General features: G+C 40.4%; 2 protein-coding genes across 2 annotated transcripts in view; both read left to right on the forward strand.

Moving 5' to 3' along the window:
- The window catches only part of SAMD13 (sterile alpha motif domain containing 13), a 41,351-nt gene extending 20,232 nt beyond the window's left edge, over positions 1–21,119 (forward strand). The window contains exons 3-4 of the mRNA XM_051996836.1: positions 8,123–8,234; positions 20,924–21,119. Coding sequence (XP_051852796.1) covers positions 8,123–8,234; positions 20,924–21,067 — 256 coding nt within the window. The 3' untranslated portion in view covers positions 21,068–21,119. The remainder of the gene's footprint in view (positions 1–8,122; positions 8,235–20,923) is intronic.
- On the forward strand, positions 13,311–21,022 carry LOC127563017 (dnaJ homolog subfamily B member 6-like). The gene is made up of 2 exons (XM_051999187.1): positions 13,311–14,500; positions 20,924–21,022. Exon 1 carries the CDS (start codon positions 13,820–13,822, stop codon positions 14,480–14,482), a length of 663 nt encoding a protein of 220 aa, XP_051855147.1. The 5' UTR covers positions 13,311–13,819; the 3' UTR covers positions 14,483–14,500; positions 20,924–21,022.
- Positions 21,120–23,289: the final 2,170 nt, after the last annotated feature.

The following is a 23,289-nucleotide window of genomic DNA, read 5'->3' on the forward strand; positions in this document are numbered from 1 at the left end:
CCAATCCCTCCTTGCTGTTAAAAAAAAATTGTAATTATACCATCTAAAACATCTTCAAGTCTTTATGCAAAGACTGGATGACCCTTTGACAAGTACATTATAGAAGAAATATCTGGGAAAGGAGGTTTTGCTATCATCCATGGCTTTCATTTCTTTAAGCCTCTCTTTTTTCTCTTTGAGTGTTATCTGATTTGCAATTAGTGAAATCCGGTTGAGGGTAACCAGTCTGTGAGTTAGGGGAATATCTGCCTCAAGAACATGAAGAGAAATAGGCAGATGAGAAGAAATGGTTCCAAAGGCCATGAAAGCAGCCAGAGGAGGTATTGTGGAGCACTTAGTGGTTGGTCAAGAACTGAAGGGACCAAGGTCATCTGCAGCATCTCAGGCCATCGCTGAACTGATGGTCTGGCCATTGGGCTTCAGTGACCCTGGAAGAGAGAGAGAGGTGGACAACTTTGTGCAATTCTGTTTTGTTTATCAAGAGCAAGTGGAGATATCACCCTGTGATGTGACTGGCCCTTTTTGAAAATGAAGGATGAAGAACGTCTATAGCGAGAGACAAATGGACCATAGACGGTCAAGGTGAGGGGACGTTTAGAGGTCATAGAATCTGACCCATTCATTTTATGGATGAAGAAGTTGAGATTCAATCAAGTAATGAGCATTTATTAAGCACCAACTGTGTGTCAGCTATTAGGTTGAGAGATTTGCTGAGGATCACAGAACTAGTATGGGCCAAAGGCAGGATTTATTATGGATTGTCTTCTTGCCCCAAAAGATAACTTTCCTGAAGCAAATGTATGACTGAGAGATTGCTTCTCTAAAGTGAAACAGTTCAAAAATAAACTTAGCTCTTTCCTGCTGGATAAAACTTGTGACAGTATATTCTGTGTTGTCATTTGTGTGAATTCTCTCTCCCCATAATTATGGAGAAACATTATGAGAATTGACTCACAAATGGGTGGGTTTGTGTTATAGTTAATTATTTCCTATTTATCCAGCTTATGGTTTGGGTAAACATATTTGTCTCTCCATTATACTGAGTTTCTGGGAGGCAGGAACTACCTTTTGCTTTTGGTATTCCCACTTAGTACAGTCCCTGACATATACACAAGCCTGCACACATTTGGCCCATACCATAGGATGAGAAGCAGCAGCACTGGGATTTAGTAGCCCCCTGGGTATCTGAGCAGTAGGTGCTTAATAAGTGCATACTGACTTAATAATGGTTTGGCTCTGGAGTTAAAGACCTGACCTCATAGACCCACCTTTACTACTTACTCCCTGTGTGATCTTGAACAAGTCAGCTGAACTTTGTGGTCCTCAGATTTCTCATATATAAAATGAGGTCCTCAGATTCAATAGTCCCTGAGGTTGGTTCTGGCTATAAAACCATGGTCCTGTTTGAAATCCTTTCAAGGTTGCCACACATTCCCCATCACCTTACTTGATTTAAATGATGTTTTCTTTGAGCTCTCAGCTGGTTTGAACATTCTCAATATAACAGCATTTATTAAGTGCCTGCTGCATACAAAAGCTTTTGTGAGAGGTACCAGGAATTTAAAAAAGAGAAGAAAAGAAACTCTGAATGGGTTTACATTTGGTATAGCAGTATTTTAACAAATAAAATACAAGATTAGGGACAAAAGTGCAAGCAGACCACATATGGTAGCAATGTTTGACAGAGAGAACAGGAAGGGGACAAGAGCTGAGCCTCGATGAAAAATAAGGATTCTGAGAGGTGGAGACTCTAGTCTAGGTATAAGCAATGTCTTGCTCCAGGACTGGGTTAAAGGAGATAGAATGTCAAACTTAAGGAACAGCTGGTTGTCCGTTTTGTCTGGGATGTGGCGTCCAGCAAGGAGACTGCTACAATATAAGCCTAGACAGGCCGCTTGGAGCCAGACAGCCAGATGGTGGAAGCCCTTACATGCTTGGCTCCCCTTCCCATTTGTCATATTCTAATTTATGTTTATTTTAATTTTTTGTGTCCATGCTTGTCCCCTCTTAGGCTGTAAGCTACCGCTTTCCCTCCCACCCCAATTCTTTTTCTTTGTCACATTCCCAACACTTAAGAGGTACTTCACATGTATATATTATAAAGCCGATAAATGCTGGCCAAATTGAATTGAGTATCAAATGAATTTGCACATGTACAAAGTCATCCCGATTTAATTCCCAATCAAATACTTTGTGCTTCTTGACATTTTTTAACTTTTCAAAAAATCTGCACATAGAGTCTCTCGTTTTATTGGGGCAAGACGAGTGACCGACATCGGGGCGCCATGTACAAGAGCACCAAAATGTTAAGGGTGAATTTCCAGATCCAGAACGTGGCCTGCCAAGTACCTGGAGACACTGATGTATTTAAAGAGGCGTAAAACCGAAGATGTGAGCGTGGCTCTAAATGTCAGCTTTTGAAGAAACTCAGGTCGGGTTATTTTATTGACAAAGTGCAAGCTGTATCAGGGCAGTTAAGCTTGGCCCGCTCTCTCCAAATACCAGGTCTTGACTTGCCGGCTTTTTCTTTCTTCCTCTCCTGGAAAGTCCTTTGTAGATTTGATTGCTTAAGACTATAGCTCAAACTACCTCAGAGGCTAGCCTGGTGTGCAAACACCAACGGTTGGGTTAGCCCCTTACCCTTTATTTTTTCTTGTTAGTTCCCCCACCTCCATCTCGAAGTTACTTCCCTTTTCAGTCACCTTCAGTGGCTCCATTACTTCCAGTGAGTTTTTTACATAGTCCCTTTCTACCTGTCTAATCTTCTTACACCTTATTCTCCTCCACAGTGGTAAGATTCAGTGACAGGTGAGACAACAGGTGACTCCATCACCAAACCACCTCCCTCAAGCTTTTCCCCAGGCTGTCCCCCTTTTCCTGAAATGTTCTCTATCCACTTCTCTGCCTTTTGACTTTCCTCGCTTCAAATCCCAGCTAAAAACTTGGAATTCCCTCAGGAAACCTTTCCATTTCCCCCTAAATGCTTTTGTTTGCTATCTGGATTTATCTCCCATTTATCCTTTATATATTGTACACACATAGTCCTTTGCATGTTGTCTCCCCCATTAGAGTGTGAACTCTTTGAGGGCAGCTGCTTTGTGTTCCCCAGGGACTAGCACTGGGCCTGACATGTTGTAAGCACTTAATAAACACTTATTGACATCACTTGGTACTGATTAATTTGGGCATTAATCGTTGGCAGGCTATCAGGATTAAGCTCGGGGAGATCAATGCATATTTTAAGATTGTTTCTAAAACTCTGGGTCTCACAAATTGTTTTAAATATGGCCAAAACAGAATTTGTTTTGTCTGACTATGTGTATTTGTTACGTGGGTTTTCCTTTTTTTCTTTTTCCAATGGTGAAGAAAGGAAGACAAGATTGAGGAAGAAGGGGAGAAAATAAATTTTTGATCATTTGAAAAACAGCTAAGTTTTAAAATAGATAAATAAAACCTTGTTTCCTCTGGGTACATTCCATTGAAGCACTATAATATGCTGGAAATTAAATCTTAGTATTCCCTTTATGTAAGTGGAAAATTTTTCCCTTATCGAAATTCACTTTCTTCATCGATAAGGTAGAAATTAGACCACATGACATTTAAAGTCTCTTCCAACTTTCAGTCTATAATCTTTTGATCACTGTATGTAAGAAAATATCCCAGAGTCATTGACACTCTAAAAACATTTATTGATATCTTTTTTTTAATATTGCCTACATTTCTCCCTGCCACCTTTTTCTTCCTCCCCTCTTCCAGAAAGCATTACACATACATTGCCACTCACCAACAAATAGCCAAGATAAAATTTTGTTTTCTGAAACCTGTTGCCAGGTAATTTGACATAGGCTCCATTTACCTGGTGCTCTGCCCACTGTGGACACTTAGGAAACATTCTACTCTTTACACCCCAGGAGATTAAGAATCAAGAATGCCTTCCTTTATCCATTTCAGAGAGAGCAATGAGGATAATTATTTGTTTATATTATCTGTTTATATTTTATATTCCCAAATGACAAATAAGCTCCTTGAGTGCAGGGACTATCATTTTTGACTGTATTCCCAGAATTTAGGGGCTTGATATCTACTAGGTTCTTTACCAAAAAATAGAACAAAACAAAGCAAAAAAAAAACCTTGTATTTTGTATTTTTAATATTAAAAAATTCTCCAAATTCTCTCTATCCCATCCCCTTTCCTACCCACTGAGATGGCAAATATGATGATAGCAATTATACATATGGAATCATGCAAATTATATTTCTATATTAGCCATATCACACACATATATAAACCCAAGAAAAAAGAAGATAATTATATTTCCATTTCCACTCAAAGTTTGTTGGTTCTTTCTCTGGAGGCAGATAACATTCTTTCATCATGAGTCCTTTGGAAGTGCCTTGGATCATTGCATTGATCAGAACAGCCAAGTCTTTCACAGTTGATCATCATCACAAAATTGCTATGACTGTGCACCATGAACTCCTGGTTCTTCTCACTTCATTCTGCATCAGTTCATATAGGTATTGACAATTTTTTCTGAAGTCATTTCCCTGGTCATTCCTAAAGCACAATAGTACTCCATCACAATCATATGTCACAATTCTAGTAGGTTCTTAATAAGATTTCTTGTACTAGGCTGGATCATTGAGACAGAAAGATAATACCTTTTTTCAAAGATGTACACATAGATAAGTCAATTCTTTATTATTTGTTCAGATGAAATAATGGAAAAGAGGAAAACTAGGGAAAAAACTAAAACATGAAATTACTGTCCAGAGAGTAGGCCAGCTGCTCATTTAAGTAATTAGAAAAACCAAGCATAAAGATAATTTACTTTCTCTGAACATATACCAGATTGGACATTGTACAGAAGCAATGCAGAATTAAAATTTCAAGCAATTACAGAATTGTAAACCCAGATAAGACTTCAGAGGTCAGCTAGTCATAGATTTGTAATATTTTAATTTATATTTGTTTTAATTTTTAAATTTTAAAGCAAGAAGGAACTTTTCTGTGATTGTCTTTGTTCTGGTTACATAGTCCAAAGCCTATATTCTTATGAAGAAAGGAGCCCCAGACAGGATAAATAATCTGATCTCAGGCACATGGCTGATTAATGGGAGAGCGAGAAATACAATCCCTAAAACTTCCAATTCTAAGACCATCGGCATTTCCACTATACCATACATACCATTTGCTGTTGGTTGTATATGTAAATTAAAAAAAATTTTGTTTTTTTATTTAAGTTTAATATACTCCTTTTGATGCTAGCAATGTAACTAAGTCATGGACCCTCTCTGTGCCTCAGTTTCCTCATTTGTAGAAAGATCAGACTCAGTGGCCTTTAAGGTCCCCAGCTCTAAATCTGTGACCCTAGTTCCTAAATAAGTTTTATACCCTAGTTCTGGCAAGCCTCTTTTTCTCACCTAGAAACTTTGTCCTTTCCAGGTTCTTCCTCGTAGGAACCCAATCAAAACTTCCATGACTGCTTTCCATGTGCAAGCTTTTGCTTCAGGAAAAATTAGGCTGTTGAATCTCCCTCCTGAGCTTTGAAATGCTTTCCCAGCGCACTAAGGAGGGCTGAAAGGGATGGTGAAGCACTCGTTTCTCTGTTCTCTATTGGACATCCCCCCTGGGTTGAGTTTTTTCCTTCTCCCCATGTGAAGCTTGCATAGAGAAAGCAGGATGTTGGCCATTCTGGTTTGCCTAAGTGTATCATGTTTTAAAGACATAAGAAGCTTGACAGATGTCAATGAAAATATTTTTTAAATTAAATATTTTAAAATTAAATTTGTGAATCAGGCAGAACTGAGTGCAAATCCAGCTTTTTAATTTTTTTAATTAAATTTTTTAAATTATGTGACATTTACACAGCTCTGTGTCTCCTTATTGAATGTGTGCCTCAGTTTCCTCATCTGGGGATAATAATGAGGATGCTAATAGTATCTACCTTTCAGAGTTGTGAGTCTCAAAAGAGATGATTTTTGGAAAGAGTTTTAGAAATGCTAACTATATGATTTGGCAACAAGGAGGCCTTTTTTTGACCTTGGAGAAAATAGTTTGAATAGCATGGTCTGTAAGAGAGCCAGTTTACAAGGGATTGATGAGTTATAGTGGGTGGTAAGGAAGGAGAAAGAACTAACAGAACTTTCTTTTTAGAAATTTGGCATTAAAAAGTAGGAGAGAGGAGGGACAATAGCTTAAGGGGTTAGAAAGCTTGAGGAAAAAAAATTTTTTAATAGAGGAGCTAAGCAGAAGGGGAGGAGAGAGTAGAGAAGAGATTAAAGATATAAGAGGGAAAGTGGATCAATGATGGAGCAAGATCTAGGAGGAAAGGGGACTGAATTAATCAACAAATATTTTTAAGGGCCTCCTATGTGTCAGGCCTATGATAGATGCTGGGAATTCAGAGACAAAAATTATGAAATCTTTGCCCTTGGGAGATTATATTCTTTCAAGGTAAACAATGCACAGGTCACAGGTTGAGTCTTAATTAAGAACTCTTCCCCTCAAATAAAGGAATAGAAGATAAGAGGGTATAGAGAAATTTTTAGGTGTGTGGGGAAGCAGCTTGCTGCTGTGGTGAAAACACTGGTCCCAGAGACCCGAGAAATGGACATTTGAGCATCTAGAAAAGAGGGATTATTTCTTGCCTCTTTTGATATCCCCAGAGTTTAGCACAATGACAGAGCAATGACTGATCAATTGATCAAAACAGTAGATCCTCAAAGAGCCTCAAAGATAGGAGGGTTGGGGCAAGTTTATCAAGTCAGTTAATCAGGAGGACATTTATAAATCTGGTAGGTGTCCCAAGCTCCATGCTGGCCTTTGCAGATAAACATAGAAAAGTTCCTGCCCTCAAAGAACATAGTTTCTAATGGAGGATGGGGTCAGCAAGAATTTTTAAATAATAATTGTAGCTATCATTCATAAAGCATTTTAGGGTTTGCAAAGAGTATTGCATAGATGTGAACTCATTAGGATTTAGGAGGATCATTAGATCAAGGCTGTAAGGTTCTGAGAGGTAAGGCATTATTATCTCTATTTTACAGATGAGGAACCTGAGATACAGATAGGTCTGTCCAATGTCACACGGACGAGTCAATGTTCTTGACTCCAAATTCCATGCTCTGTCCTCTGTGCTGCCCGAAGCTGGGTACAGAAAAGGAGGAAATACCATGTAGAGGGGAATGGTGGCCAGGAAGGGGGTTTTGGTCTGGAAGGTCTCAGAGCGAATGGGATTAGAAAGCAGTTGGCTGTCGTTTCTGTCCTAGTAGTTGTACCGATTTGATATTGTTCCGAGAGTAAGAGGTGGAAAGAAGCATGAAGGGTGGCGATGGCTGAGTGGGCCTGGTGTCCTGCTACAGGGCTATTGGGATACAACATTGTATGGGACCCCAGAGATTTACTAGATTGTGAATTTTTACTCACTAATCACAGCAACTCTGTTCCCCACCAGGCCCCAAAGAAGGGTGGATTAATTCTCCTGGAATGGCGAAGGATTTCATTTTATTTCTATAGATTGAACTAGATATTCCTTGAAGTCCCGCCTAGCTCCCCATATCTAGATTCTGGAGGCCCTGGTCCTAGTCTGTGGGCCAAAGGTTCTGGGTGGGGAGGACACTAGGCAGGCCCCTGGGATCTTGATAATGATTACATGGGATTTGTAGAAAAAGTGTGCATCTTTTTACCTCAGACGCAATAATGGAGAGACATTCCTGGATGGCTGGAGTGGGGGGAAGGGTGCAGTGCTGCTGATCTTGACCCTATCTCTACAGTTTGAGATGAGTTTCATTCCAAAATAACAGAGGAAGACCAGCAGAAATAATGTTTAAGGATAAGAAAATAGACCTAAATTAAGATAGTCTTAACTACTTAACTAGGTATTGGAGGGTGTGAGGGCAGAGAAAGAAAGGTAGCTAGTTAAGCAAGAAGATACCCCAAAAGTAAACTGTTCCTGTGGAAAAAAGGAAGTAGTACATAAAAATGGCCACATGAGCCCTCAGCCACAAGGGAGGCTTTGTAGAACTCAGGGACTTGCAAATCGGGGCCCAAGTGGTGCTTTGGACATGTCCTGTGCCCAGCCGTGCTGATCTTCTGTCTTTCTGAATTTGCATTTTGCAGTGCCATAGAGAATGGGAGACCACTGGACCCTGTGGACTGGGCCGTAATAGATGTTGTCAATTATTTCCGTACAGTCGGATTTGCAGAACAAGCCATTGCTTTTCAAGAACAGGTAAAAATCATTTGAGAAAATAGCTGTTGAATTTTTGGACTCAACCACTGTGGGACCTTGTTTGGCTTGATTAGGAGTATTTGAGACAAGATTTTTGTATGTTTTTCTTTTGCAGTGAGGGAGGAGTGAGCATGACAAAATAGATATTGTTGGTTGAAAATTAGATTAAAATTTGTATGAAGAAAATTATTGATTGGCACTCTGTACTTATACAAGCAGAAATTACTCCCCATTTGACAAAGTGGAAAAGTGAATAAAAGGAAGGGCAAGTAAACAATTATTCTTTTGTGTGTCTTCTGCACTGTTCCTGAGGACTGGAAATCAAGGAAAACCATTGGAGAGAGAAAAAAAAAAAACATTAAAAAGAAGTGAACATAGCATTGTTGATTTATATTCAGTCTCCTTAGTTCTTTCTCTGGTTGCAGATAACATTTTCTATCCAAGGTCTATTGGGATTGCTTTGGATCACTGAACTATTGAGAAGAATTAACATATCATAGTTGATCCTCACACATTCTATATGTTATTGTATACAATGTATTCCTGGTTCTGCTAGTTTCACTCAGCATCAGTTCATGTCATTCTTTCCAGACCTAAAATCAACTAGTTTATCATTTTTCATAGAACAATAATATTCCATTACCTTCATATACCACAACTTATTCAGCCATTCTCCAATTGATGGGCATCTTCCCATTTTCCGATTCTTTGCCATCGCAAAGGGCTGCTACAAACATTTTTCCACATTGGGGGGGGCGGTCCTTTTCCCTCTTTTATGATTTCTTTAGGTTACAGACCCAGTTGTGTCACTGTTGGATCAAAGAGTATGCACAGGTTTATTGCCTTTTGGGCACAGTTCCAGATTGCTCTCCAGAATAGTTGGATCCATTCACAGTTCCACCAACAATGCATCAGTGTCCCAGTTTTCCCACATCCCTCCAACATTTATCATTATCTTTTCCTGTCCTCTTAGCCAATCTGAAAGCATACTAATCACTTAAGATATTCTTGTTCACTTCATGAGAAGAGCCCCAAGACATAAGACAAATATATGTGCATTCTGAGAACCAGCTCCTTCCTATTATTGATAATCACTTTTTAAAAACAAGAGTTCCCTGAAAGTTGGAAGTTTTAGTCTTTGCCTCCAGCAGCACCTTTCCTGGAAAGTAGAAGATCCTTAATAAAGACTTGTGGGTTGATTTGTTGATTGGGAGGTGACCATAACCTCAATCCAGACGTGTTTAAAAAAGCAAAATAAGAATAAATCCAACCTTTCCCGGCTGGATGGTTTGTTGGCAGTTAGGTAGCACAGCAGAGAGAGCACTGGGCCCAGAGGCTGTGTGTGTGATGGGGACAAGTCGCTTCATCTCTGGGGGACTGTGTCTTCATCTCTGAAGTTAGGATGCTACAGCACATACCTTCCGGGCTGGTTGTGAGGATCAGTGATAACTGTGGAGCCTCACACATAGATCCCATTCCTGCGTGGGCCATAGGAGCCCCTGAGCAACCACAGCCTTGGAGAATACATCACAGATGTCTGGCAGGGAAGCGGAGGGTGGGGATTTTGGTGAAGGGTCTCCCCACATTTATTAAAAGAAAATGAATCCTTCTGGGCTACGGGATGGCGATGAGTAAAGGAATTCATCCTCCTCTTCCAGACTTCATTCCTCATTGAGCATCTGGTTATCTTCAGCTGTTGGTTGTTTGGCTCCATTTCAAAGAGGGACATGTGTAAGTGAGGTAGGGATTCTCATTTGGTTTAAGAGCAAGGACTCCCATTTCCAAAGAGCTTCTTTTAACAAGTCCTCTGACACTGTCTGTGCAAGGATTATCATCCCAATTTTACAGATGAGGAAACTGAGGCTCCAGGCAAGATTCCAAAGGGTTCCATCTGGTACCCCATTTCAGTACCCAGAGAGAATTGCAGATTCAGAGCTGAAAGAAACCTCACCGACTTATCTGACCCTTTTCACTTCAAAGGTGAGGGAACTTCAGTCTCATGACTTGAAGTGACTTGTCCAGTGTCACAATGTGAGTAACATTTGGAACTGCTCAGAGCTTGCTTACTAGTCGTCATGGCTTCCTTCAAACCTCATCCTTGTCTTTTTGCCTCTGTTTAATTGGTAACTCCAAAAAAATCTTAGCTTTAGAAAAAACACATGGAAAGGTGTCTGAAGGGCAGGAGTCTGTCCGTCTCTTTGTTTTTATAGGTATGGTGTCCATTTGGATTAACAGAATTGAATAATTCCCTTCTAAAATAGAAATTTTAATGATAGTTTAAATAGCCAAAAAGAGTTGGCAGAAATGTCTATGGGCTTGGAGTTCCAGTTGTCCAGAAGCCATTTTGCTTTCTGAATTGAGATGGCCGCAGCCCAGATTGAAAGATGGGGGTAAATAATCTTTTTGACACATTCAGCCCTTCAAGAATCCCATCAAGCGCTTCAGAAGTGAAAACAGCGCAGCTCAGAGATGTCTTTTGAAAAGAGACCTTGCCAAGGCTGACCTCACTTGTTTGGCACGGGAAAATTGGGAGATGAATTGGAAATGTTCTTTGCTAAAACTTTTTCATTCAGAAATGCTGCAAGGGAGAAAGATAATTTCTTGTTGCTGTGTTGATCCAGCTAACCTTAGAACTTGAGAAATAGAATCCCAGGGGACTGGAGTTAGGTGAGCGTAGCCCAAGAGCCAGATGGATTCCTATTCTCATCAAAAAAAAAAAAAAAAAAAAAAAGGCAGGGGAGGGACGAGCTGAGTCTGCCTTAAGGAATCCTCCAGACATACTCAGAACCTCCTTATAATTTCTAAATTCTCATCATCTGATTAAGAAACAACAGACTAGTGTTGTTGGAGCTGACCGATATTTGTTGTCTCCCTTGAAGAGACAAGACAAACAAGCTACCATGTTTTTCTTAATGGCAGTGAACCTGAATTTTGGGCGATCTGATTGTCCCTTCAACTTAAGAGAGGCCCTTCTATTTTGGTTAATGAGGAGTTCCAGGACATTTCCAATGGTCCTCCCCTTGGAGTTCATACGCCAAGAGGTTTCTCATCCAGGGGCACAGCCGGCTGAGGGACCCCTGCTCCCCAAAGCAAATCCCTCCATCTTCCCTTGAGCTCTGCCTTGCCACTTTGGTGGAAAGGCAGTCTTGATGGTATAGGACCTAGAACTGACTCAGGCCACTGGGGGCTCTTTTTTCAGGGCAGGAGTTCACTGCCTTGTTCCTCTGACCATTGTCCCTGACTAGACCATTGTCAATTTTCAAAGCCTGTCTTTCTTCCTCTCCTGGACCTGTTATTGGCCAAGGTGATGTGGTGGAAAACAGATTTTGTTATTGCCTTTTCCCTCTGAGAATGTCAGGCCATTAAGTGCGGTTCGCTTGGAGGCCAGGGGCAATCCTGGACTGTGGGGACTGGTGTCCGGACCTTCAGTAAGTTCCCTATTCTCTATACAGCAGAGTCTTCTGCAGCAGGGATTTCCTGGGAAATGATTTCAGAGCCTTCTGCAAAAAAGACCTCTTGAGGGGAAAATGTGGTTTCCCTCTGACCACTGACATGTCATTAATGCATTCCCTTGGAGTTGTTTTCCACAGATGGTTTTGTGCTGATTGATCAACACGTTACCCACAGAATTCAGCATTGGGAAGTGCCTTGGAGTATTTTCTAATACTCCATAATAATAATAATGATAATAATAATGCTAAGCAGCAATCCTTCCCACAACATCCCCAACAGGTCACTTGGCCAATGCTCAAAGACCCCCACCGAGGGGGACTGGGCCAGCTCCCCAGGCAGCCCATTCCATTGTGGCTTCCATCCACCGTCCCTACTTCGGCTCTCCATGATCGAGCAGCTAAAACTTGGCCCTCTTCCTCATGATGTCAACAATAATGTAATGCTTTAAAATTTGTAAAGGACTCTCCACCTGTTCTCTCATTTGATCCTTCCCCTGGCCCAGGGCTGGGCTGGGGATTGGATAAATTCTACTGGTATTATTATCCCCATTTCAGAAATGAGAAAACAGGCACCAAGAAATGATTACATAATTGTGAAATATTGGGCTTGAAATCAGAAAAATCTGGATTTCCAATTTGGCCTCAGACATTTACCAGCGGTGTGACCCTGATCAAGTCACTGAGCTGTTGCCCACCTCAGTTTTCTCATCTGTAAAATGGGTGCCACCTGCCAGCGTTGTTGTGAGGAACAGATGAGATATTTTGTAATGTAATTTGCAAACCTTAAAGCAAAATATAAATGCTAGCTACTATAGTCATAATGATTAATAATTTGGGTTTTCACATTTGCTATTCTGCTCAGAAGAATACAGATGGCTACATTTGTGATTCACTGACCTTTCAGGTTCAAGGCATATTTTTAAAAATGATCTTTCTGGATCCAGTTGGACATTAAGACTTAATGCATAATTTTCCAACTGTTTTAATTGATGATGGATAAGTACATATGATACTTGGGGGTCCAAAGGTGATTTGTAAAGGTCACCATTTTGAAAAAACAACAACAACAAAAAGGAAGCCAGTTCATCCAAGAGTGACCCATCAAATGTTCATCACCCATCTACAATTTGGGAGACCTTAGTAGGTGTACAAGAGTTGGGGTCGAGGAGCACAACATGGCATTTCAGAAGGCTCAGCTCAGGCCTTCGCCTTCCCACCACCCAGTTGTTAGTGCTCCCCAAATTACCGTCCCCCTCTATAAGTAGCCTGTGTTTTATAAGGATGTGCTGATAGAATGTGAGCTTTAGCACAGGGACTGATTCTGTTTTTGCCTTTTGCCTTGACTCTAACCCCAACATAGAGGTAAGCCCCACAAGCCCAATAAATGACCTAAAAGGCTCTTCCAGTTTTAAGTCTATAAGCCTTTGGTTCCTGTCCTGTGATAACTACCCATAAACCAAGGTTGCGAATGAAACAGGGATGGCCCTTGCCCTTCCCCCAGAAAGGAGCTGTGGCCGCTGGCTCTTGGTCCCCTAACTGCCCCCTCTTCTCCCAACTGCTAGCAACGTGTGTTAGGTAACACAGGCAGGTGTCTGCATTAGGTCACTGAAGGTCCGGCCCTCACAATGAGCTGACCTGGCCTGGGGCCTGGGGCCGGGGCAGCACCTGCTATTCCTGACGGTTGCTTCGGCGGGTGCAGCGGTCACTTCCTTTCTGAGCCAAAGCGAACGGACCGCTGGCCGGGCCCTGCGGCGCTCTCGGGCCCTCGGAAGCCTCGGGCCTTCTCTCTGTGCCATGAGCCCACCAGTTCCACCAATCGGATCTCAAGTCAGAGCCCAGGGCCCCGAGGCGTTGGCTGAGAATTCTGAGCTCACAATCCTCCCTCCATCCCTGGCCATGAGGTGTTGAGGGCAGGGGCCTGGGCATTCCAAAGTTCCACAAAGTGGGGCTTCTCCCCCCAGAAGATTTCTGCCCAGGACACGATGTGGTAGGAAGGGGAGGGGGGGAGGGTCTCGTGGTTGGTTAGACTAGCAAGCTGCCCACCATCCTTCACAGGGTGTGGGGACTCCTCAGGCAACTGGCTGTTCAGTCGAGCAGATGACTTCATGTTGTTCCTGAGTCCGGCGACAAAGCATGGTGAATTATTATAAAGTTCTAGGGGTGCCTCGGGATGCCTCGTCGGCCGACATTAAGAAGGCTTACCACCAGCTGGCTTTGCAGGTTCATCCCGACAAGAACCCCGAGAACCGGGAAGCCGCAGAGAAGAAATTCAAGCAGGTGGCCGAGGCCTACGAGGTCTTGTCCGACGCCAGGAAACGTGATGACTACGACAGTGCCCGAGGGAGCTTTATCAGGAGGGAAGAGAATGGCGATACCAGCAGAGAGTCGGGTCGCTTCGAGGAAGATCTGATGTTCCAGAGGCCACACAGTGTCTTTCAGGACATTTTTGAGGAGGATTATTCAGGGGAAAATTTTTCAGGGGATTTCTTATCGCCCAACCGCGTGAGCAGCGCAGGGGGCCGGCGCCGAGCCCGGGCCAGGGGGCGGTATCACACCTCCCTCTTCGACGTGGCCCCCATCCTGGGCACGGGGTTCTCCACTTTTGTCACCCTGAGCTCGGGCAGAAGTGCTGGCTCGGCTTGGTCCTTCATCCCGTTTGTGAATAATAGCATGGGGAACTTCAGACTCGTCACCACCTGCAGTCAGATAGTGAATGGCAGGAGAATCGTTACAAAGAAAATTTTTGAAAATGGGAGAGAGAGGATCGAAGTAGAAGAAGAGAGGATGATCCATTAGACTCCCCGGCTGCACCTGGTAAGGCCCGAGACCACCTGTTGCAGGCTAGCGGCCCACGGCAAACTGGTCCATGGAAGGCTGGTAGGGGCCTCCTGGGCCTCTGTAAAAAGAATAAAAATGAAAAAAATTAAGTAACACACTTATTAGAGCCTTAAGCATTTGCTAAATGTGATTAATATATATTATGCTGCGTGGTATTGCTTTTTATTAAGCAATTTTCATTTTCTGCAACAACCACGCAGTTGGGAGGACAAAGTTACCAAATGTATTATGATTAAAATACTGTTTCAGAACTGCTTTAGCAATGGAGGCAGCAACTTATAGTGGAAAGGCTACGGAGGAGCCAGGTTCAAATCCCAGCTCTTCTGCTTACTCTTCAGTAGCTTTAAACAAGTCATTCGATGCTATTAGCCCTCAGTTTCTTGATCTTTAAAATGAAAAATTTGACCTTCACAGTCTTGGAGATTCCTTTTCTTGATCTTATTCTATGGTTCTATGATTGATAGGAATCATGAAAATAACCAGTTATTTGTTTCTTAGGTCCCTGCTAACTTGTTAATTCATACATAAGATATGTATGATATCATATATATGAGTATGTATGATAACAGATACAGATAGATACATATAGATATCTCTATATATTATATAATATATTTATATCGATATCTATAAATATAGATATCATATATAGTTATCCATATATAAGTACATATATAGGTGTATGAATATAAAAAAACAGGTCAAAAGCTCCCATGTTCTTTACGATTTAGGTTCCTAGGAGGGAGCTTGGGATATCTAGTCCCTACCTCTTCATTTTACAGATGATGAGATTACCTGACTCCGGTCAAAGCCACACAGATGCGCAGCTGGAGATTCAAAGCCAGGCCTTCTGCCTCTAAATCTAGGATATCCTCTGCCTCTCCATGTTGTTTCTCTAAAAGAAACACTTAGTAGGACTCTAATATGGCGTTTTCCCATTTTTTTAAAATTTTTAAATTTTTAAATTGTCAATTTAAAATGTCTATATTTTTGGCATTTGCATTTGCGGTATGGGTGTGATTAATTCTCCTTTGCATGTGAACCAACATGGTATTCAGTGGAAAGAACATTGGCTTAGGAGGTAGAAAAGCTTTGTACCAGGCCTGGATCCACCAATTATTATTAGATTGTGAATTTGGCTAAGGACCCCAATCTCTTCATCTGTACAATGAGATCTTCCCTGCCCATGTCACAGTGCTCTTGGGAAGATCAGATGAGACTGATACACAGGACAGAATTCTGGAGACTGGTAAGTTACATACTGGGAGCTGCTGCCATATTGTCGAGAAGCTATTTGGTGTGGGAGATTGCGCATGGGACCTGCAGTCAGGAAGCACTGAGTTCGTATCCCCTCTCTGGTCACTTGATAGGTCTGTCACAGCGTTGAAATTACTTCTCAGGTTCAGGTTCCTCCTCTGTAAAATAGGGATAATGATATGCATAGTACCTTTCTCAAATGAAATAATATATGTAAAGAAATTTGCAATTGGGTATTGATTTGTAATGGCAGTATGTTGACCAATAGAGATGAATATAAGTAGCAGGAAGGAATCATTAGGAAGTTCTTTTCAATGTTTCGGTTTTTTGTTTGCTAAAATCTAATTATGTTTGTGTCTATATAAAATATATGTTTCTATAAAAATAGAAAATATTTATATTATGTATGTGTGTTGTATCTTTGTAAATATATTTGTGCACGTGTATGTGTTTACACATCTGTATAAAAGGCTTCTCACCTTTCTTGATGTCATTGGCAATAATGGTCAATGATAACTTGTAAACTTCATGCTGCTTTTTTCTTAGCAGGAGCCCCCATTTGGTCAATATTTTCTTGAGAGATACAATGATGCTGGAGTATCAAGCCTTCCTTAAGTCAGCAAGATTCACCTTCAAATTAAAAGTAAAAATGGGACCCTACTGCGTGAAGCTTTTAGTTTTCTCTGGCACATGCTTTAAGCAACACATAAGTAAATGGAATTATAGTATATTAGGGAAGTACTTTAAGCCTCCCCTTGTCTCACTCCCTCATTTTTCAAAGGAGAAAAGGCAAGAGGGAAGAATTAAGATCTTCTAACTCAATATTCCCCTTTACAGGATACCACTCCATCACGTAGGCACATAATGATGAGAGTGTTTGTCACTGTGTTAAGGTTTGAAAAGGATTATTTCCATAGTGATTTCCTCTGGACTCCCCCTCTACCCCCTTAGACTATTCTTGTTCCCAATTTACAGATTAGGATGCTGAAGATGGAGAGATTAAATTAATTGTTCCAAAGTGGACCTTAAAACCTGGCTTAGGCTAATGTTGTTTTAGTAACCCCACAAAGCCTTCTGGTGTCAGATGTATCTCTGGTTTGGACTCAGTTGTACTAGGTCCTGCTTTGTAAACTGTCCACTCTGAGAGGGGGTGGCTCCCCCCTCATCCCCCGCCTCCTGCAACCTTACAACCCATATGGTTTTACTACAGAAATTTAAAGTTTGTATTTTAACCTCAGGAGGAGGTTTGCAGAGCCTTAAATTTAAAGTTTGTATTTTAAACTCAGGAAATTTGCAGTGCCTTGAATTTAAAGTTTGTATTTTAAACTCAGGAGGTTTGCAAAGCCTTGAATTTAAAGTTTGTATTTTAATCTCAGGAGGTTTGCAGAGACTTGACTGTGAAAAATGCTCAGGCTACTTCTGGAGAAGTCAGCAGTGGACTGTGTCCTGGGAAGAGAGAGGGCAGAGGGCAGAGAGCACAAGTGTCAAGAGAGACCTGCTGACTTCTGCCTCTCACCCCAAATCCAAGTTGTCAGTCAGAAGTTTCATCTTGTTCCCTGAACCCATAATTTATTTGTTTGTTTTTAATTGCAAATTCCATCTGGTCCTTTCTTTTACAAATCCTGGTTCAAGGTGAACAGCAATGTGTCTGCTGAGCACAGAGAAAACAAAATTGGAGCATGAAATACGATTTTCCATTTTGTCTGAAGTGGAAGCCAGATTCCAGCGCCTTTCACAGACATTCTCTGCTTTTGACAGAAGTGCTGAGTTGTGGAAGAAGTTAAAGCCAATGGAGATGAAAAGATTTCCCTTTCTGGGCCCTGGTGGAGGTCTCCTGCTTTTGCAGGGTAGGGAGGAGATAGAGTCATTGGTCTTAATCTTGTACAGAGCGTCCAGTGTCCCCCTCAGCAAGTGACTAAAAGCAAAGCTGGTGAGCCTGGAGGTCGGTCTATTTGTTTAAAATCTCCCCGACAAGAGCAAATGGATAGCAGCACTACAGAAAATGATTATATGTCACCTGTCCCCAGAAAGCAAATCTTGAGGAGTTCGTGGTTGTTCACAAAGCCTTCAGACCTGCATCTGCCTCCTGGGTGACAGAAACACGTTGGGAGCCCACAAGAGTATTTATCCATTCTGTGTGATCTTTAAACCCCCAGGTTAGTTGTCCAAGGAGAAGGGGAGAAAAGAATCAATTGACTGGCAGCTAACATGGCTAGTTAAAAGTCTCTGTTCTTTGTCCTTTTAACTGGCCTTTCTGATGATATTGAGGGATGGATGGTTGAATCACATGGTTTTGTTCAGTAGTGAAGTCCAGTAAAGGCGTGAGGCTGAACTCATGGGGATTTTGCTTTGTTTTTATTGCCAAGAACATGGAACTTGGACATTTAGAGTGTTATGGGCTGTAGCCAAGTTGATGATGATGATGTTATCCTCAATTCCTTGGTACTCTTCCCAGGAGGGATTCAAATAACTTCGTTAGGATCTGAACACATTTATTCATATTCCCTCAAGTAGATGAGAAGTTTAGGTAATGGATCTCTTCTCTGTGTCATCTCGGGAGAAAGAATTATTTTTTTTGGAGACAGGAGACAGTGTTTACTGTCCTCCAATCTTATATCCAGCTGTAGGTCACCTCCTTGTAGGCGTTGATCTCCATGTCCTAAATGAGCCCACTCATGGTGTAGAGGGACACGAGAAGCAATTTGCTTTATTTGTGAAAATGTTTCTAGAGATGAGAAGAGGAAAATGCGCTCTGGGACCACTGGACATTTTGCTCTTTCTTATTAGTTAGGGGTTCCAATCCAGGTCTCTTAACTGCTCTATCCATGCAGTGTTGTTGATAAGAGATAAAACGTGGGTGACATTAGACCCAACACCATTATTCTCAGGATCTGTCTTTGTGTGTTTGTGGGAGGGGAGAGATAAGAGAGACAGACAGCCTAAGACAGAGACAGAGACAAAGAGAGAGGTACAGATGGAGATAGGAGCCCACTTTTCATTTCCTTTAAATGGAATCCCATTGAGGGCAAGGAATGTTTTCCTTTTTGAATCTTCTCCTCTCTCCCCAAAACTTGTGATTTTCTGTTTTATTAATGTAGGAAATCTTCCAGTATGAAAATTTTCTCAGCTGAAACAGACTCACCTGTAATTTATAGAATTTTTAGGATGCTATCTGGGATGCTAAGAAATTCAATGATTTGCCCATAGTGACATGGCTAATTATCCATGAAAGACAAGACTCAAATCCAGATCTTTTCCCCTCCAGAGCTACCACTTAGATCACTGGCCACATTGTATCTCGGATTATATATATATCCATCTGCATCCAAGAAGCTGCTTGGATGAGTCCTTTGACTTGCAACCTTGAGATTCCATTCAATTAGACAATAAGAAGAATGTTAATGAGGGACTAGTAGTATTAGTAGTTTTTGGCCATCCCTCCTAATCTCTGGAGTACAGTTGTTAGTGTTCCTTTCCTCAAATGAAGAAACTGAAATTTTTATTTTATTTTGTTTCTGACCTGTGACTTTAAATAGATGGGGATTTGCTTCTTAGTTTAGAAGCTTTTTTTCATTGATCAAATGGGCAACTCTACTGTGATTTCAAGTTCCCTTAGAGTTCATGACTGAGGGCACTGGGAGAAGAGACAGAACTTATCCATGGTTAAACAAGTATTATATGCTGTCTCTCACGGACAAAGCCTTATGAATTGACTCTTTGTACAAAATATAAGAGACAGCATATTGTAGTAAATAAAAGATAAGATATGGAGTCAGAAAGATCAGGATTCAGGTCCTGCCTTTGACCTACTGGACCAAATCATTTGTTATTTGGAAATTCTAGACAATACTTTAAAACTTGAATAAGAGGTACTGCTCTTTTGGGGGGTGAAAATTGGTGCGAATCTGTACACTTGGATCCAAATTAAAGAAAAGGAATCTAAGATCCCATGTTAGGCCAGCAGAGAGAGGTACAAAGACAAAAATAAAGCCATCATTGCCCTTATCTTTAAGAAGTTTATGGTTCTCAGCTTTATGCTTTTAGAATCTTAGGGGCTAGCTGTTGTAAATCACAGGTGAATTAGATTCTTCCTTAGAGTTCCTCTAAAAAGTAGTTATCTAACTTTTACTTGTGTAATTCATCACAGAGTGGAAGTGACAGTGTGCTTGATGGACAGTTAAATTTTTGGTTGAGGAGAACTTGATTCCTCCCTCTCCCTTTATAACTTTCTTTGTGGGCATCTCAGCAAACCACAGAGAAAGGAATATGGTAGCAGCAACTGGTGGAGAGATCTTCCCGGCAGCTTCCTCTTTGAAAACTATTCTGGATTCAATGGCAAAGGACTCAGGTTCAAGTCAACAGTTCAGGTTCAGCTGCTCCCCAGCTTTTTGACCTTTGGACAAATCACTCCACTTGTCTGACTATCAGGCCCATCTGAAAATAAAAGGGTTTAGAGTACTCTACTCTACATCTACTCTAAATGGTCTCAAAGGTCCTACCAGCTTTAAATCCTATTATCTCTGATTTCAGTTGATTGGTTGGTGATCCAACATATACATTAACTCTTAATGTCTAGTGTGACATTGGAATACTTTAAAAAAAAAAAAAAAAGGGAGAAACCCAGTTAAGATCAAGGTAGGTTTTTCAAGACTATTAGTGAAGTCAGATACAAATGTGACTTGGAGTGCCCATCCCTTATTGGACCTATTATCAACCAGCACATAGTTTGTATATCCAAGTACCTGATCTTATGAATCTTTTTTATGTTTCCTTCAAATCATTTGAAGAAACCAGTAATTTAGTTTTCTTTGTCAAGTTTCAATTTAGAGAGGTACGATTTTCCCATCTTAAGGTCATGAGCTATAGACCTTACCATAAGTTACTAAGATGTAGTATTTGTGATTTTGATAGCTGTGACTAGATGTGGGTCATGTTTAATCAAATCTTGCCTTTTTTTTTAAGGGAAGATAACATTTAGAAACATTTTTCTTGAGCTTTTCCCATGTGAAATAAAATGATTTGGGATTTTGGTTTGCTACTAATTCTTAGTGCTTATCTCTTGAAATGAAAGGGAAAGATTTCTTTGACTCTCTAGAGCTTCTAGAGATAAAAATTAGTTTTATTTTATGTTTTCTGTTTTAGGAAATCGATGGAAAATCCCTGCTGCTGATGACAAGGAATGATGTGTTGACAGGACTTTCATTAAAATTGGGTCCTGCTCTGAAAATCTACGAATATCATGTAAAACCTCTGCAGACACGGCATTTAAAGAACAACTCCTCATAATACAGTCAAATTGGGGCCTTGGACCTCAAATAATAAATGATTAAGTAATTTAGTTTCATGTGATGAAACTTTGTAAACATAAAATACATATATATGTATATGTTGAGAATTTAAACCAAAAGACAACTTTATCCTATTGGATAATTTAGGCAATCCACTGTTCCCGATATCGGGAGCTAGGAGTGCCACTGGGATGCATGGTTTTCCTTTGGGGGGTTATCAGTAGAATCATGGAGGGAATTAGGCTCTAGTGCTTTGAATGACAAGACTTGCTTTGTATACTCCTTCACTCCTTCATATACTATTTCTCCCAAACTCTCAAAAAACTAAACAAAACAAACCCAGACAAGAAAATAAGCATCTTTGCTTAAGGACTTAGAGAGATATGGAAAAAGAAAAAGGCAGGTGGAAGATGGGGAGGAGGAATAAAGATGAAAGGAAGACCCCTGCCCCCAGTTCCTGCTCCTTGTAGCTTTGTGTTACTTGGATGGAATTGCTAACACCCTTATTTGTAGAGGGTCTTCTACTTAACCTTATTAAGGTTTACATTTGTTGTCATATGTTTTAAAGGAACTAGCAGACAACATGCACATAATTCAAAGCCGAAAACAGTGCTGAGAAGTGAAGCATTGTTAAGTATTTGGGGTAATCATCCACTTCCAGCTTGTTTTCAAGAGGATGTAATGGCATTTTCTGTGTAGAGTTGCTTTTAACTAGGTTCTATTATTTGGAAGAAAATGTTTTTACTTTATGGTTTATATTTATAATAATTTGTGTTTTGAAGAACTTTGTAGATAGCTGTAAAAAAAAAAAAAGATTTGCTCCTTACACAAGATTTTTGTTAATATATGTTCTTTTAAGGTGGCTTGATTTTTTTCAATTGTCTGATGCTTTCCTTATTTAATTTCTGATTTGAAAACTTGCTTTTAAGAGCTTGAAATAAATGGGCTTGCCTACATAACTCATCTCTGTTCCAAGAGACATTTATTCAATCTGCTTCTTCCAATGCCCCATTGAATTGGTGCCCCATGGTTCTAATAGAGTGTTGTTTTTGTTCATTCCCAATGACTTTTTGTTCTTTCTGCTTTATCACTTCTTCATTTGGGATAAGAAATGATGGACTCTCTTATGGAGATACTTGGTAATGGTCAGTTCTGAGAACATCATGCCAAGTAAAATATAGAGATACGGAAATTAATTAAATTTTCTTAACCTCAAGCATTTTAATACACTCATATACTCTGTGCTAAGTGCTTTATGTTGCTGGGGATATGGATACAGAAAAGGGAGAGTCCCTGCCTTCAAGGAGTTTACTTTCTATGATGGGGATACAATGTAGACATTGATTAATCAATACAAAACATAGAAAAACTTAATTTCAAGTGTTAAAAACTGGAAAAATCTTTTTTTTTCTTCCTGAGGCAATTGGGGTTAAGTGATTTCCCCAGGGTCACACAGCTAGGAAGTATTATGTCTGAGGTCAGGAGGACCTGAGTTCAGGGCAGGTGCTCTATCTACTGTACTGTCTAGCTGCCCCTGGAAAAATCTTAAAGGTCTTATTTGGAAGGTGATACTTGAACTGAACTTTGAAAGGAACTAAAGATTCTAGATAGAAGAAGTGAGAAGAGAGTATTCCAGATACGAGGGTTAAATTGTACAAAAACATAAAGGTAGGAGATAGAATAGTAAGTGGAGGAAGAAAAGCAGGTAGGCCAATTTGGCTGAAAGGAATGGGGTGAAATTAATTTAAAAAGATAGGCAACCACCAAATTAAGAAGGGCTCTAAATGGCTAAATTTGGCTAAATTAATCTAGATGGACTATCAGAAATTTCAAGTGTAAAGAAATATACAATGATACTAAATATGGGGTCACTTTTGTCTAGACTAAATTAAAACCTTTTAATTTCATTAAGTCATTACTCTATGACGATATTTTGACTGGAAAACGTGGAAGCCGAAGACTGGGAATAACACTGCAAGTCATTTAAAGCAGGAAGGTCAATAATACGTGTATTCTGTGTTCTAATCCTAAAGTCATTCTTTAGGTGTAGAATGGTGTAATGGAAAGAATGTTAAATTTGGAGTCAAAGGATATTAGTTCAAATTCTAATTTTACTATCTCTTATACAATGTTATCACTGGGCCTTGGTTTCTCATCTATAAAGTGAAATATTGGTTTCTCATCTATAAAGTGAAATATATATATATATATATATATATA

Source organism: Antechinus flavipes, chromosome 4, assembly GCF_016432865.1.
Source record: "Antechinus flavipes isolate AdamAnt ecotype Samford, QLD, Australia chromosome 4, AdamAnt_v2, whole genome shotgun sequence".
NCBI classification, from domain to species: domain Eukaryota; kingdom Metazoa; phylum Chordata; class Mammalia; order Dasyuromorphia; family Dasyuridae; genus Antechinus; species Antechinus flavipes.

What these genes read in the sequence shown, in the direction of transcription:
- LOC127563017 (XM_051999187.1), top strand. Translation starts at nt 13,820, where the DNA reads ATGGTGAATTATTATAAAGTTCTAGGGGTGCCTCGGGATGCCTCGTCG.